The 14879-nt window shown below is 43.7% G+C and overlaps 2 protein-coding genes across 12 annotated transcripts in view; one reads left to right on the forward strand and one right to left on the reverse strand.

The window, feature by feature from the left end:
- LOC147026600 (ras-specific guanine nucleotide-releasing factor RalGPS1-like) overlaps positions 1-14879 on the forward strand; it is a 278462-nt gene that overhangs the window by 155549 nt on the left and 108034 nt on the right. The gene's annotated exons all lie outside the window — the stretch shown is intronic.
- On the reverse strand, positions 838-14106 carry LOC147026601 (angiopoietin-related protein 2-like). 2 transcript variants are annotated; one of them, XM_085882182.1, is made up of 6 exons: positions 13724-14106; positions 7178-7787; positions 4333-4679; positions 2339-2535; positions 1963-2233; positions 838-1572 (listed from the first exon to the last, which is right to left on the reverse strand). In XM_085882182.1, the coding sequence occupies exons 2-6, from the start codon at positions 7732-7734 to the stop codon at positions 1385-1387; spliced, it is 1560 nt and encodes a 519-aa protein (XP_085738308.1). In that variant the 5' UTR covers positions 7735-7787; positions 13724-14106; the 3' UTR covers positions 838-1384. The 2 variants fall into 2 exon arrangements, with proteins under 2 accessions (XP_085738308.1, XP_085738310.1); XM_085882184.1 differs by having other exon boundaries at positions 2339-2532; positions 13724-14103.

Genomic DNA, 14879 nt, shown 5'->3' on the forward strand with positions numbered 1-14879 from the left:
TCGATCTTTTCTACCCCGATAATCCACCCAAGCCCACTTCCTTCAATTCTCCTGCTTTCCTTCCTGAAAGTCCCTTTAATGTCCATCTTCCCCTCGCCATGTTCCCCGTCCCATCCCCATCCCTCTCCCTTCCACAGTTCACCTGTGTCTGTTCCCCAATGTTTTGTCCCTTCCACTCCCGCCCCTCTTGTCTCATGCCTCCTTGCTGTGAGTTGTGTGTTAGCTCTCATACGAGCCTCGACCAAGGTATACAAAAAAAAAAAAAAAAAAAAAAAAAAAAAAAAAAAGCTTTGGCTTCCCACAGCACTTGATACTCCGTAGAGCAGAAAGATGAGATGGACCTGAGGCTTAGCGAGGGCAGCAATCTTTCAAAAGAAAAAGATTCAACCAGCAATGATGAACTGGGGAAAATGCTCTCGATAATCATTCATAAATAACAATGCGTAACTACGGGATCAATGCACTGAATGTTAGTATGAGTACGGCAGGTAATTGTGCTCTTGCGGCGAAGGCACGAAGTTTACTTTTACCCCGAAGATCTCCCTGGTTCAGTATCCTGACCGAATGTGATAAGCCTACTGCTTTCATTTGCACAGATCTTAAACGGACACCTGGCTGAAGCTCCATGATGCCGACCTTTTGTATCCACTCTCATGTGAAGTGCAAACCGGAATGTAAAATGGAACAATTTTTCAAGCCAACAGAGAGATTCTTACAGGGTTTGAGGCCTGTGCTTCAAAGGGCTTGCAGATGGCTTTGAATGTTTTTTTTTTTTTTTTGAGTTGCTATATGAGGCTGCAACTTCATAGGGTTTAAAGAATGAATAGCACACGTTCATAATGGTAACAATATTATATTTTATATCAAAGTAACTTTATACAGTGAAAACCATTAGTCATCCATCTTTATAATTGCTGCCAATGTTGGGAAGAATCATCGGGATAGGAAGGTGTATTGCTTGGAAGTCGGGTGGGTTGATGGACCCAAAACTAGATCCTATCGCTCTGAGGCTCAACCTCAGGCCATTGGCTTGCAGCCTGGAAGCTTGGCATTTTGCCCTATCTGCCACAGTGGTCCCCGGCTGTACATGCAAACAAAGACTGATGAGAAAATTGCAAAAAAATACATAAACTGTTGCAGGAACTTAAGCCTCATCGTAACCCACTCTTGGGAAGGCCTGTATGTGTCCATTTATCTCTGCCAATGAGTCATTGTGAGGCAGCCTTTACCACATGGGCCAAAAGCCCTTGCGGGAGCTTTACTTTGCTGGATCCACAAAAGACCGAACAAGGATACTAGTGAGATTGGGTGAAGTTTCTTTCTGCAGATCTCGGCGTTTTGGCCCCGTGACTGAAGGAAGTGAAATGCATGTGCACCATATTCCTCAGATGTTGGGACGGACCATCATAACGACTTTACGTAGAGAGTAGGACCCACCCCGGAACTCCGCCCAGTACACTCCATCCTGGTTCTTGCTGCGGTAGGGTCCACCACGGTGCCACACTCCATTGAGGTTGGAGTGTGCACATGCATTGTACCACCAGCCACCTTTCTGGAAGTGTGCACAGTTCCCTGTGGGCATGTGAAATGGCAAAGATCATTCTAACAACCGTGCCCCTGGTCAAGCACAGACTTGTTAAAAAAAACAAAAAAAAACACATCGGATGAAGTGGGTCTGATTTGGAAGCGATACTGTGCCATCAAAATTTAAATATGATGCACTTTTGGCATACTTAGTGCATTTGTGTTTATGCAAGTGCCTGAATGCCCAGCCAATCTGGGCTTGCTTTGTCCATTAGTAGGCCATTTAGAAATTAACTGTTTATTGAGTCTGCATATTTTATCACAAAAAAGCTCTAATTGTCTGTCAGATGAGGTGAGTGCTTGCTTATGCAGACCTAATGACTTCCTTAGACCAAGCTCATTGCTATCGAGGGATATAAAGATGGTGTAAAGGCACACCTGTGTAGGAGTCTCGGTCTAGGTCCAGTGTGGTAAACTCCTTGCCATTATGCCAGAGTAGTGAGTCTCCAGCATTTCCCGAGTAAGGACCAAGCCGTAGTCTATAGAAATCGCTCTCAGGTGACACCAAGAAACTCGCGTACTCGGCAAAGACCTTTCGGCCCTGCCAGTCCTCCATTAGAACCAGCAATTTGTATGTCGTTTGATTTGTCAACCACAGGATGTTCTCAAGGCCAAGCCAGTATTCCCCATCAATGTTACCAAATCCTTTCTAGGAATGACAAACAAGTGAAAAATATGTTAAAATTGTATTCTCATTAACCATTGAGATAGTTATAAAAACGTTCGCTAGTAAACACAAATTATCTTGGCACACCTTGTAGTTTTCCCAGTTTCGAAAAAAGTTAACAGATCCATCTCGGCGACGCTGGATGACAAGCCAGCCCCCTGGGTCGTGGTCTTGGTTGCACCATGCTTGCATCAGACGGCTCGTGCGGTGTGGCTGTATGAGATATACCCCGCTGGAGTGCTGGCCAGCCTCCCAGGCATGCAAGCAATCTCTCCACGGACCTGCTTGGGATAACGGAGAAAATAATAGTGTCTGCATGAGCATATGGAAACGTTATTTGATGGTTTGATTGGTCCTCTTTCTCTAACTTTAGCTGTGTTTGGCTAAGTTTAGTGAACGATAAGATAAGTTTCATTAACTAAGTTTTCAACATTTTCCTTCATGGGACCAAAAAAGCTCTTTGGTGGGCATGTGCTTTTACTTGAAGCATTAGATTTGCTTTGCTTCCCATTGCAGTTGAAATAGTCTGTTGATGCCGACTGACATGATCCTTGCCAAAGACTAATATTCTCCAAATTTCATGAAATCTGGTCCATAAAACCCTGAATCGTGTTGTGTTGTTATCATCTTAACATGAGGAAAGAATCCCACGTGACAATTACGTTGTGAACTTCAATTGATTTTTTTTTTTTCATTAGGAAGTAAGTCGTCTCCTCGGTTTTGAGACTCTGCTGTTGTCATGGTTCTACATGTAATGAAGTTCTTATTATCCTGCAAAAATTTAACATGCATTGAAGAGTTTAAGCTATGTAAAAAAACAATTCCAGATGCCTTGATGAGCCGTCTGGCAGCTGCGATGAATGTACTTTTCATCGTACCTTCTCTTCTTCTTTCTAACGAAAACCCACAAATGAAGGTCTAACATTCAAGACCAACAGGCCTGAGCTGCTGTGCATCCTACTATTAATTTGCATTTGGTCAATGGCTTTGACACCCCCCCAAAAATGTTTTATTACGACCCTAAGCATCAAAAAGCTACATATATCGAACAAACAGTTTCAAATGGAGCACCTCCCCACCATTACAGCATTTATATTGCATTTGAAGATGTGACGATACATGCGAATTGTTGCTCCCAGCTTGCCGGTTCGATGACAGCAAACGCCATTTGCATTTTTGCTTCCTCCATCCGTACCCCGTTTGGCATACCGTGTGGGCATAGGCAACTTGCTAGTTTTGTTAACTTGAAGAGCCTGGAAACTACAAGCCAGGTTTTGGTTTCGCTATTGTCTGGCCATTTTTCAATACTGGGTGTAAATCAGTTTTGGGGACTTTGAGATTAAAAATTGAATGGAATGGCGATCTGCATGTTGTTTTAACTAGCCAGATAAAGGCTTCAGCGTCCAAGAAAACAAGCTGCTGAAAGACCTGGCAGGGTGAGTTGGGTTTTTTGGGGGGTTTTAAAAAAGTTTGCACCAGTCTATACTTGGGCTTCGTGCTGCCATTGTTAAGTGCATCATACTCTTCTGCTCTTTCATTCCATACTCCACTGGCATCATTTCCTCAGGTGCTGTGACTTGCTTGTTTACCACACTTTTCTTTCCATCCTTTGTTTTTATTTTGCATAGACACCAAGGCACCCTCAGCAAGATGGTTGTGTTACTCCTTTAGCCATCTGTTTGTCTCATCAGCAGCCACGCGTGCTGGCTGCTGGTTTTCTTTTCTCTTCTGTGCCCTCAGTCCATTTCCTGGCCCTATCCCCAGCTAATGGGCCAAACCAAGCTTCCTGTCTTCCCCCAAGCAAAACACTGACATTTTGAATTGAGCTTCCATACCTTGTGTGGTCTTCTGCTTGCTCTCTTTTAGCATTCTGTGCTCTAGAGGTTTTGCAGGCAACGTTTATTTTAATTAAACTCTTTAGTAATGTGTAAGTCATATCCTCGGCAGGCCTTAGATTTAAAGTCGAGTTTGAATTTCATAGCTCCTAACATCTGATTGAGTATCTGGCCTATTCTTTTAAACACCATTGGAACATCTGAGGATACGAATGTCAATAACAACAGAAATCATACAGCACTAACCTGAAGGATGTGTGTGATCAATAATTGGTGGAGTTGCTTGTTTTGTAGTTGAGGTTTGCAGAGTGGTAGTTGTAGTTGTTGCAGTAGTAGTCGTGGTGGTGGTGGAGGGAGCATTCTGTGTCTGGTCTCTCTGGATCTCATTGATGAAAAGCTGACCAAGTGTGGGTGGAAAGCGATGTATTGGAGGAACATTAGGTGCTGCCAGCGAAAGGGTGTTGCGTCCAGTGAAATGTGGTGGCCGAGGGTTGTAGGTTTTGCGGCATTGTTCTTCCAGCCACGCAATAACGACTGACTGGTTCTGCACCATTGCACGAAGGATGGTATATTTCTGCTCCAACTCTCGGTACCTGAAAGAGGAATGTGGAGGCATGACAGTAGTGGAAAGAGGCAGTTTCCTTTTTTTTTTTCTCTCTCTATACAGGATTGAGATTTGTGGAAGAGCAAGGTGATGGAGGAGGGTATGAACTGACAGTACAGCAGCGAGGCAACTCTTGGACACAATAAGCAAGGGAATTAACAAACAGGAAAAGAGGGTTGATAGCAGGGAGGAAACAGTAATCTGCAATTAAGAGCTGTGTTGGGTTAGTGGAGGTAAGAGAGATTCTGAGTGAGAATATGAGATGTCTGTACACCACCTGCTTGAACCCTGGATGGTAAGTGGGATAGCATCGCGTCTGGAAAGCAGTTCCACATTTCGGAGACTCAAGGAACAAGAGTTGACGTGTGCAATCAGCCTGGATATTGGAAATTTTACCAAGAAGGGGTTACTTGAAGAATGCGTGCATCCTTTCGTTGTTTGGGAAGATTGGATAGCAGAGGGAGCGAGACCTGAGGAGAGGCTACTGACCTGTCTGTGATTTGAGAGAGACCTTGTGCTTTGCCCTCATCATAAGAGATTGCAGTAATGTAGAGAGAGACAGAGACAGAGACAGAGAGGATGATGCGATGCTGGGGTGCTCGTCCATAGGGGAGAGAGTAGTACTCTTTAGCTACGGCCAAAGGCGTTATAGTCTTCTTTGAATTGTCCTGATTTTTTTAAGGAAAGACTTGCAATGAGTAAGATACTCAGTCTTTAGCTGGCTTTGGAGGTCAGCTTCTCTCCGTTGTCACCCCCAGAAGAGGTGAGGTCTTTAAAGTCAAGTGGTTGAACCTCTTCCAGTGGCTGATCATGGAAGTAGATAGGTGAGTTCATTTGATGATCTTTCTGAAGCAAAAGGGTTAAACTGAGATTTTCCAGGGTTGAAGGATGTGTTTCACTTGTCAGACCATCATCTAATCATTTCCAGATCAGCAGAGACTGACACAGCTGTTATCTGCCTATCATTGCAGTGGGGGTTCTGTACATCACAGTGGGGTCATTTGCAAAAAGGAAGAGATGGTTTTCCAGAATAAGACTGGGCTTAACACATTGCCATGGGGAGCTTCAGCCTTCACTTGGGGTGAGAAGAGGAGAGGGTTGCATTGATGGTAACATATTGTCTGTGTGAGTGGAGGCAGTCAAGTGCAACAATGAAGTTTGCAGGATGTCAGACTGTCGAATGCCCGATATATGTTCAGGGATACTGTCCTTACCTATTGATTGAGATTTAGGACCTTTATCAATTGTTGAGAGTGGAGCAGCAGTATGTCCAGAGTTGTGACTGGAACAGGATCCAAACTGATGGTCTGAGAGATCAGGCTGTTTAAAAAGACGAAAGACTTGATGAGCAGCAATGATGGATTCCATGACATTGCTTCGCATTGGAAGTAAGCTTATTTGAGGAAATTTTTTTGAAGCATTCTGGTGGTTTCGATTGATGACTTCCAGGCAGATGAGAAGCAGCCAGAGGAGAAAGAGAGGCTGAAAAGAGCAGATCTAGAGTAGAACCAAGAGCAACAGAGTAGGATTTGAAAACATAGGTGCCGATGCCATGCGTTGAGTTAACAACACGTTGACGGAGCACTAAAAAAGGGACATTGCGAAACATTCCTTCAGAAATAAAATTCTTTAACAATCAACAATGTAGGCATTGGCATTTGCAAATGCAGAAAGAGAGGTAAAGATTGAGAATAGTTTGCAGAAGATGTTGCAGCAAGAACCATGAGAACTCAGGGACCAATTAAGACTACCCTCTGATCAAGGCAGAGTCATTGGCCTGATGAGGCCATCCATTTGTTGCATTACCACTTTGTGAGATGAACATGAACAAATCATGACAACTAAAACGGCACTCGATAGAGCGCATGCATACCTCCGCCAGGCTGAACGGTTTATATTTTGCATCCCACTGATGGACCGGATCTGGATCCGGACCTGAACCAAAATGAAATTGGCTTGTTCTTGTCACTTAACCAACTCGTCAACCTAGTTTTATCATAACTCGTCCACAACTTTTTGAAATACCATGCTACACAGGCCTTATCTCTCAATGGTGAAGAATGACTAAAAAAATTTAAATCCTTCTATTCTTATCCAGATTCAGATATTCACTGACATCAAATCAATTAATCCTTGTCACACACCCAACTTGTTAACTAAGTTTCGTCCTAATCCGTCCACACCTTCTTGGGTCGTTTTTGTCCCCATCTCTCTGGTGAAAAATCACTTTTAAAATTCTAGTATCCGGATCTGTATCTCGATCTTTATCAAAATCTAGTCATTCCGTGAGATGACTTGTCACGTCCTTGTCACGCACCCAACCTCTCCACCAAATTTCGTCTAAATTTGTCCACAACTTTTTGAGATCCTGTACACAGACAGACGAACAAACAAACAGACAGACAGGGGTGAAACATAACCTCTGTCCTTCTTCGGTGGTGGAGGTAATGAGCTGTGTGTGGTGTTTGTTTCATTGATCCATCTTACCTGCCAGCAAGCTTAAGCATCTCTGCTGTCTGGTTGAGGACCTTGTTCTCAAGTTGGGACATTTCAAGTGAGTTGTCTCTCTTCCGAATAATCTCATGGAGCAGCTGTAGGTACAACTGAGTGACACGTGAGTTCATGTTGCGGCTCTCTTTCCGTAACAGCTTTACTTCGTTTACAATGCCACCATCGACCTCCACCAGGTGCTGCAAGCTGTCGATCTGCCGCTTCTGTTTGAGAAGGCTGTCCCGCACTTCCTCAACATCCTTTCGTGTTACGTCTGGTGACTCGCTTCCTTCCCGGGTGCCTTGCCGTTGTGCATCCAAGCATATTGGACCTGTGATCTTCTGCTGGGGTACCACAAAAGTGTAAGAGCAGCGGTTTGAGGAGCTGTCACTCGCACGTGTCCATCGTCCAGCTCTCACTTGTTCATGCCCACCCTCGCTGCTGTCAAAAACTTCAGGATCTGAAAGCAGAGCTGAGGTTGCAACTGAGAGTGAGGCTAGCAGAAGTAGGAGCAGACACCAAGGAAGCAGGTGACTAAGCTGGCACCTTTCCATGGTGTTTCTTTGTTGGATGGAACCTGTCTTCTTGCTCACCTTTGTGGATCTGTCTGTAAAGGAGAGATGGAAAGTGTTGTTACATCAAGCATCGTCATTTGAGGACAGTAATTATCTACTTGATTTGTGTAAAGGTCGTCTCTTGGCCACATGTTTCCCTCCACTCTATTTTAGTGCATTCACTGTACCTTACCCACTGATGTTGTTCAGCTCTTCCATAAGCCATTGTGAACTATGATCATTCACGGTCTTTGTTGGCTCAGTGAGATTGTCCAATTAGTCTTGCCCAAGGGGTTGCAAGACACTTGCAATGTGTCCGTCCATTGTCCTCCGTATGTTTTCACTTTTAATTTTAACTCTGATGTCATAGGGTACACGGTATGGCAGCCATATTGGATTAAAGGAAAAAAAAATTGGCCCTCTTCTTCTCCGAAACTGCTCAATGAAAAGAATTGAAACTTGGTAGATGACGTGTGTGTGTGTGTGTGTGTGTGTGTGTGTGTGTGTGTGTGTGTGTGTGTGTGTGTGTGTGTGTGTGTGTGTGTGTGTGTGTGTGTGTGTGTGTGTGTGTGTGTGTGTGTATAGTAATAACAATGACATCATATGTGAAGTGGTATTCCATGTTGACATGCAACTCTTGACAGATCTTGGATATGAGGCCTGAGAGAGGGGGCAGCCAAGCCTGACGTTTGGGCAGTTACTGAGATGGCACACAGGCTAACTCAGTTGGTATCAGCAGATCCTGAGCGAGTGGTAATATAAACTAGTGTATTCCTCCCAATTTGAGTGTTATTTATTGTTTTTCATCATTTATTTACATCTCATGATGGCAATGTAGCACTACAGCCTGCCCGTCATGAACGGGTCTCAGTATGTTTCAAGTTGTAGGTTGATCGACTCCGAAGGTTGAAACTATTTTTTGTCATTTCAGATCCCCCCCCCCCACTCTTTTTTTTATTTTTTTTTTTAGCTCCAAATAATTGATTTGCTCAAGTTATAAATATAACCCATGGGAATATGATGTAGTTATTTCTACAAACCTTCACTTCCAACGGTAATTGGAAGTCGAAGTTTCCATCTCACGGGCGAGTACACCGTGTTTGTTCATTCTTGGATTCCTGGAGTTGCTGATAAACGAAATCATTTTCACCGCTCTGAGTCCTTCTCTAATGCTTTTCAGCTGCTCTCTGTATGAAATGTAAACAGGGTGTCATGGAGTGCTTTTATCCCTGTGGGTGAGAGCCTGGTTGGTGTTCCATTTGTTACTTTGTGGCAACTTGGAAGCGAATGTTTTCGATATACTGTAATTGCAAATTTTGCACTATGGCTTGCAGGAAGCTCCAAACATGAAGGTTAAAAATATTTTTTTTAATTAAAAAATATATAATCGGCCTTCCCCTGCCTCATTAGGGAGCAAACACACACCGTTAACATCCTCTTCACCATTTGTTTCTGTAAGCTTGAACAGTCTGCACGTTTTTACTAATCTGGAAAATCTTTCAAACTCCAATTTGCTCTTCCTCTTACCATTAGCCTTTCACCCTTCGCTATTTGGTGCCAGGTCTTTATTCGTTTCCCTTCACATGTAAGCCCATCTCCCAGTGCCCATGTTGGCCTCATTCCATACTTTGCAGTTGGTTTATTGTCCTTGTAATTCCTAAAATCCTTCCCGTGCATGCCAAACGTTTTCACCAACCGTGTGCTACCGAGAGCAGGCCCTGCCGACAGAATTACTTTGTTTGTTTGGCGAGTTCGCAGAGTGAATGAGATCGTTTTATTGAATACGTTTTGTTTGTTTGTACAGGGTAAGCGAGCCAGCGATACGTCAGACAGGCCGAGACTTGAATTTTGACACAACTGGCACGAGTTGCATTCGGGCGATGGAATTACCGACTCAAATGAAGTCATTGGAGCCTTCCCCTCAATTGAGAGTCTGGAACCTCCACGAGCCAGTTTTGGTCACGTTTCACCCTCACTCGCGATGAAGGATAAATCTTTTCAAAGTGGGACTTCTAAAATGAAATGGACACATTTTTTCCGTTCTGCCGTGCTTCTTTGTGCCAACTAGTGGAACCCAAAACATTTCCTCTGATACGGAGATGTTTTCTGGGTCCTTTACGCTTGGGAAGGTGTTGTGTTATGATTTTAAAGCTATAATTCAACAGTAAAAGCTGTAGTTTTTCAGCGATTGAGGATTCTTATGGTCCCCCCCCCCCCCATAGTACAGTGTAATCCTTCTGTGAGCAACCTACGCTCTCATTGAGTTTCTCCAAGAGTTGCACATTATTCCGAATCATGACATAGGCCACCGGTTAAGGCCCAGTCACACCTTGACATTTTAGCCAGCAATGGCAACATATTAAAATGTATGTAAAACGCTGGCTTACGTTGAACTTTTGATGTTTTTTTTAAAGATTCGGACGTATTCATAACGACTTGGTCTTATGCATAACGTATTAGTAATGGACACAGAACGTTTTGTTGCATTCTAGATAACTTATACCAATGAATGCTGAACCTGTTGTCGGCCTTCACAACCTATGCCCAACGATAGTCTAACTTATGCCTAGCGCGCTGCACGCATCGCTGACGATGACGTGGCGTAGGTTATGAAAAGGCTGCCGCACAACGATTCAACTCATAACCGCCGCAGAAATGGAAGTGTCAACATCCCAGTCACACCTGGGCGATCTTGCCAGCGTATGCCGACCTCTGAAAAATGCGTCTAAATCGCTGGCGCACGTCGAATACGGTATGGGTAAGTTTGGTATGCGTGAATAGAACGCTAAAGTACGCTATCATACGTCGTATTAAATGGAGTACGTCTTTTAATTTTAAACATGTTGAAAATTTTACGACGTACTTGCCGTATGACACACGCTCCGCATGCGATGGGAATAAGTTGTACACACGTTACGCGATCGGTGACGCACATCGACACACGTTACTTGTAAGGTGCTCATAAGTCGAAACACGTCAAGGTAATGGTTAGCGTCAGTGTTCCAGACTCCCGGTTTTTTTTTTTCTTCGGTATGACGGTGTTCAGTGTACAGTGCGGTTATGATTTAAATCATTGAGCGGCAGCCTATTAATTATATTATATTATAACCGCACTAGAAATCGAAGTGTCAAAATCACCATCATAACGAAGGAAGGAAGAAAAAAAACAAACAAAAAAAAAAACCAGGGAGTCTGGAACACTGACGCTAACCATTACCTTGATGTGTTTCGACTTATGAGCACCTTACAAGTAACGTGTGTCGATGTGTGTTACCGATCGTGTAACGTGAGTACAACACGTTACTCATAGGTTAGAAATAACTTTCGGGTACGCTAAGCATTACCTTAACGTGTTTCGACTTATTAGTAACTCACAAGTAACGTGTGTCAACGATCGCATGACGTGCCTACAACTTATGGCCAGCGTTATACGGAACGTGTGAGTCGTACGCTGGCATAAGTCTTAAAATTTCAAGCATGGAAAATTTGAGGACAACCGAAAAGTACAACGTTTAAAGTCAGCGTATAACGACGTATGGCAGTGTTTTTCAGCGTGCTCTCAATGTTATCAAAACTTACCCATAACGTATTCGACGTGTACCAGCGTTTTAGACAAATTTTCCAAAAAATCAGCATAAGCTGGCTAAAACGTCAAGGTGTGACTGGGCCTTTAGAGCAGTTTTGTTTCGCCCTCTGAATTCTTGCAGTGGGATTATCAACGCACTTTCGTTTACACTAACTGGTAATCAGTTGTTGAAGTTTCATGGATTAAATTTATATATTCAGAATAAGTCTCTTTCTCCCAAAAATGAGTTCTGATGGGGTTTAAACCCAGTGAAGTTTGGCAAATCCTTTATTTCTGTTCATTTTATGACATCATAGTGTTTGAAACAAAATGAGCAGAGTACGAGATTCGTCACAAGCTTTCAAGGAACTGCAAATGCACCACTGGTTTAAGGAATAGTGTTAAAACCTCGGGCCAGTGCTGATGTTTTAACCTCTTTGCGGCCCTTAGTGTTCAACTACCTATATAATCTCCATCCCCTCTGTTGTGAAATGCTGAGGATTTTCTCGCGGAAAATGAGAGATAAGGGAGCACTCATACGATGCAAGTTTGCAAATTTTGGTGGCATTGGTTAGAAGAAAGTGGAAACTACTTGGTCATTTCAACAGAGCGTGTAAAGAGGTTCCAGAGTGATAATGAAGCACTCCAGGATCAAAGCACTACCATTTGGCCATTTCCTCAATTGAGAGAACATGTGTGCAATGTATGAAAATATATTTTTTTAATTAATAAATTGTCTGTTGTTCTGACAGGATGGTCCACAGGTAGCACACTTACTTCTGAACTATCTAGTCTCATTTGGATTGCTGACCCGACTGTAACCTGTCCGATTGGTGCTTTACAGGCAGGGTGCTTATTACATTGTACCATCCCTCGGGTGGACATTAAGCCAGGTGTCCCATCTACTATTGTTAGCTGGTGGCCGTTACAGATCCCACGGTGTCTTTCACGTAGAGTTAGCGAGTTATCTCTGCACCCTGAACAAATTAAAAATTATTTCCCTCTCCAGCTCGAGTCGAACGCCATACCTAGCCAGTCAGCCTGTGAAAGACTTCAGGCAAAAACTTTCTCTCGCTGACCCCACAATAAGAGGAGAATAATTGGGGCAGGAGTAGTTTGTAGTCGTACTCTCACGCCATATTGTACTTGAGATCTTTAGCTGAACATCTCGTCACGTCTCATGAATGAACTTGAACCATTAAATCAATTTACTTGATAAAGTGGAGAAAGAATTGTTCATGATTTTTTTTTCCCATCCGAGTATGTGGAGACATTTATTTGTTCTCGTTTTGGTTTCCTGTGTTGTGCTTGTTCTTGTGAACAAAGACATGATTAGTGCTGTGTGGTACAGAAGCACTTTGTCTCACTGTTGCGTTGACTGTTTTCTGGTGGCTGGTTTGCATGGGAGGACCATTAACAATTGTGACATTTGCTCTAATTCTATTTCCCATCGTCTTCGCCCTGGGAACCAAGTGGGTGCAATTCTGCCAACCAACTGCCTTAGCTCAACACCCCCGTGGTCCCACAATGTTTGGTGCAGGCAGCCAACAGCTGGAAAAATAACTGCCTGCTGTAGTTGGTGCTGAACTTGGGGTTGTATATGGGATCCAGAGTAATTTTGACAATCGGGGGTTCTAATCAGGGACGTTGTTGAAAGACCTTTCGTCCTGTTAGCACTTTTACTTTGACTGCTTGAACCTCCTGTCCCTCTCCATGGATCATCTCGGCTTCAAAGCATTCGGTGTTCTCTCCTCGAGGGGGTGTACTGCCTAATTAAAGGTTTAAATAACAACTTTGTAATGCTTTGCTTGCACAAATATCCATACTCTTATGGAGAATGTCAAAAGCAAAGGTTCAACTGAGTGTCCATATATCCTAGGGAGTAACAAAACATGTCATAGACTTCATAATGATCTCAGCTGAGTTTCATCATGTTATCTTTACTCTTGGTATAAAGCAAGTCTTGGACTTGCAGTCATTGTTGCCAATTATTCTGGGTTTTATCAACAAGCCCATTCAGCCACAATAACTGCATTGATGTCAGAATAAATAATAATTAACAACACGAATGCAATAATCACTCGATGAAACACTTTTCTGTATTCTCAGCATGCTTGGTTAAGCCTTAGTTTGCTGCTGCTGTTGATGTGTCTTTACTGTTTGTTTAATGCCAACCGTTAAGACATCCGGCTTTCTGTGGTTTTTCTAATTTTGATAATATTAACACAACCACACTGGTGGTGTAACTTTGCTTGGTTATGCTTGTATTTGACTCGCATCTTGTTGATAGGCCATGAATGCATAAATGTTAGGGTGTGTGTGCGTGCGTGCGTGCGTGCGTGCGTGCGTGTATAATCTCAGGACTTAGCTAATTAATAGGTTTAGAAGCCACAACCTTAAGGAACAGACAGCGAAGCTTCTCACCTGGAGCCGCAGTGTTGGTCCGTCTAATCTCACCGCATCTTGTCAGCGTCTGTTGGTCATGTTCCCATTCATTGGGTGTATCTTTTCGTTGGTCTTGTTCTCAGGTCCAGTGCTTGTAACCCAGTGAATCCCACACGAGGCAACAGCTTGCCAGGCCAACCCCAAGGATCGGCTGTAGTTCTAGCTCCCTGGAAGCATCCTGAGGGTCTCTGTTCTCCTCTTCATCGTCCACCCACTGACGGTCGATGGTTCTGTGATCTCGTTGGCTTTACTGGTAATGAGCCGGCAGCGAAGACAGCTAGGACTGGCTGGGAGAGTGGCCCTGGCTTGTAGAAGGGTTGGAGTCCGTGGTGGGATTGATGAGAGGGGAGGGAAGGGAGGGGATGGAGAGAGAAGGAAAGGGAAGGAGGGCTGAAGCTGCCGTGCTGCTGATGTCATCTTGTTTCCACTAATGACAGTGGGGGCTGTGGTCATGGGCTCAGACTAGGGTTGTGATGGAGTTTTGTTTTGGGATTTGGGTCAGCAACCGGATTGGGGGAGAGGAGTTTGTGTTAACATTTGGGGTGCAGTTGAGATACGACTTGAGAGATTAGAGCAAGTGATCTGGAATAACCCAGGAAGAAGGGGTTATGGCTGGTAGCTTAAAGCAGTGTAGTGGTGATGAGGTTTGGAGTGACCTCAGGATGAGGGAAAGGGAGGGGGGGTGGTCTGTTGGATAAAGCTGAGGATGAATGATTTATCTGGGGGACTTATGAAAGCCTAGTCTGATGATTTGGAGGAGGAGACCCTGGGACTTTTCCAAAAACGCATTTTTGACAGCAGTTCAGTTCAGTTCAGTTGCTTTGCCAATATGGAAGTTTGCTAGTTTTGATAATTGTACAATGATCATCTTAAGCAAACTTACAAAATTATTGGCCTCTCGCCCTCTGTATTCAGGCCTTTGATCCTGCCAGAGCTGTTTATCAGTCGTGGTTTGGCACATCAAGCAGAGTGTGAAGCAGATAACCTTGCCATTCTTGTTTAACTTTGTTTAAAGGTTGCACTATTTAGCATTCCCAGTCAAAGGATCTCAGGTTCAAATCCAATGTGCCATCGATATGTCCATTGTCTACTAATGTCCTTGTAACACCCCATAAAATTTCGTTGTCATCTCGTC

Source organism: Eptatretus burgeri, chromosome 5, assembly GCF_056783735.1.
Source record: "Eptatretus burgeri isolate ZD-2024b chromosome 5, Ebu_testis_v1, whole genome shotgun sequence".
Lineage (NCBI taxonomy): Eukaryota > Metazoa > Chordata > Myxini > Myxiniformes > Myxinidae > Eptatretus > Eptatretus burgeri.

What these genes read in the sequence shown, in the direction of transcription:
- LOC147026601 (XM_085882182.1), bottom strand. Translation starts at nt 7,734, where the DNA reads ATGGAAAGGTGCCAGCTTAGTCACCTGCTTCCTTGGTGTCTGCTCCTA. An exon ending in GAAACTGGGAAAACTACAAG is followed by an intron (nt 2,234 to 2,338) that starts GTGTGCCAAGAT and finishes TGTCATTCCTAG; the next exon opens with AAAGGATTTGGTAACATTGA. An exon ending in AGACCGAGACTCCTACACAG is followed by an intron (nt 1,573 to 1,962) that starts GTGTGCCTTTAC and finishes ACATGCCCACAG; the next exon opens with GGAACTGTGCACACTTCCAG.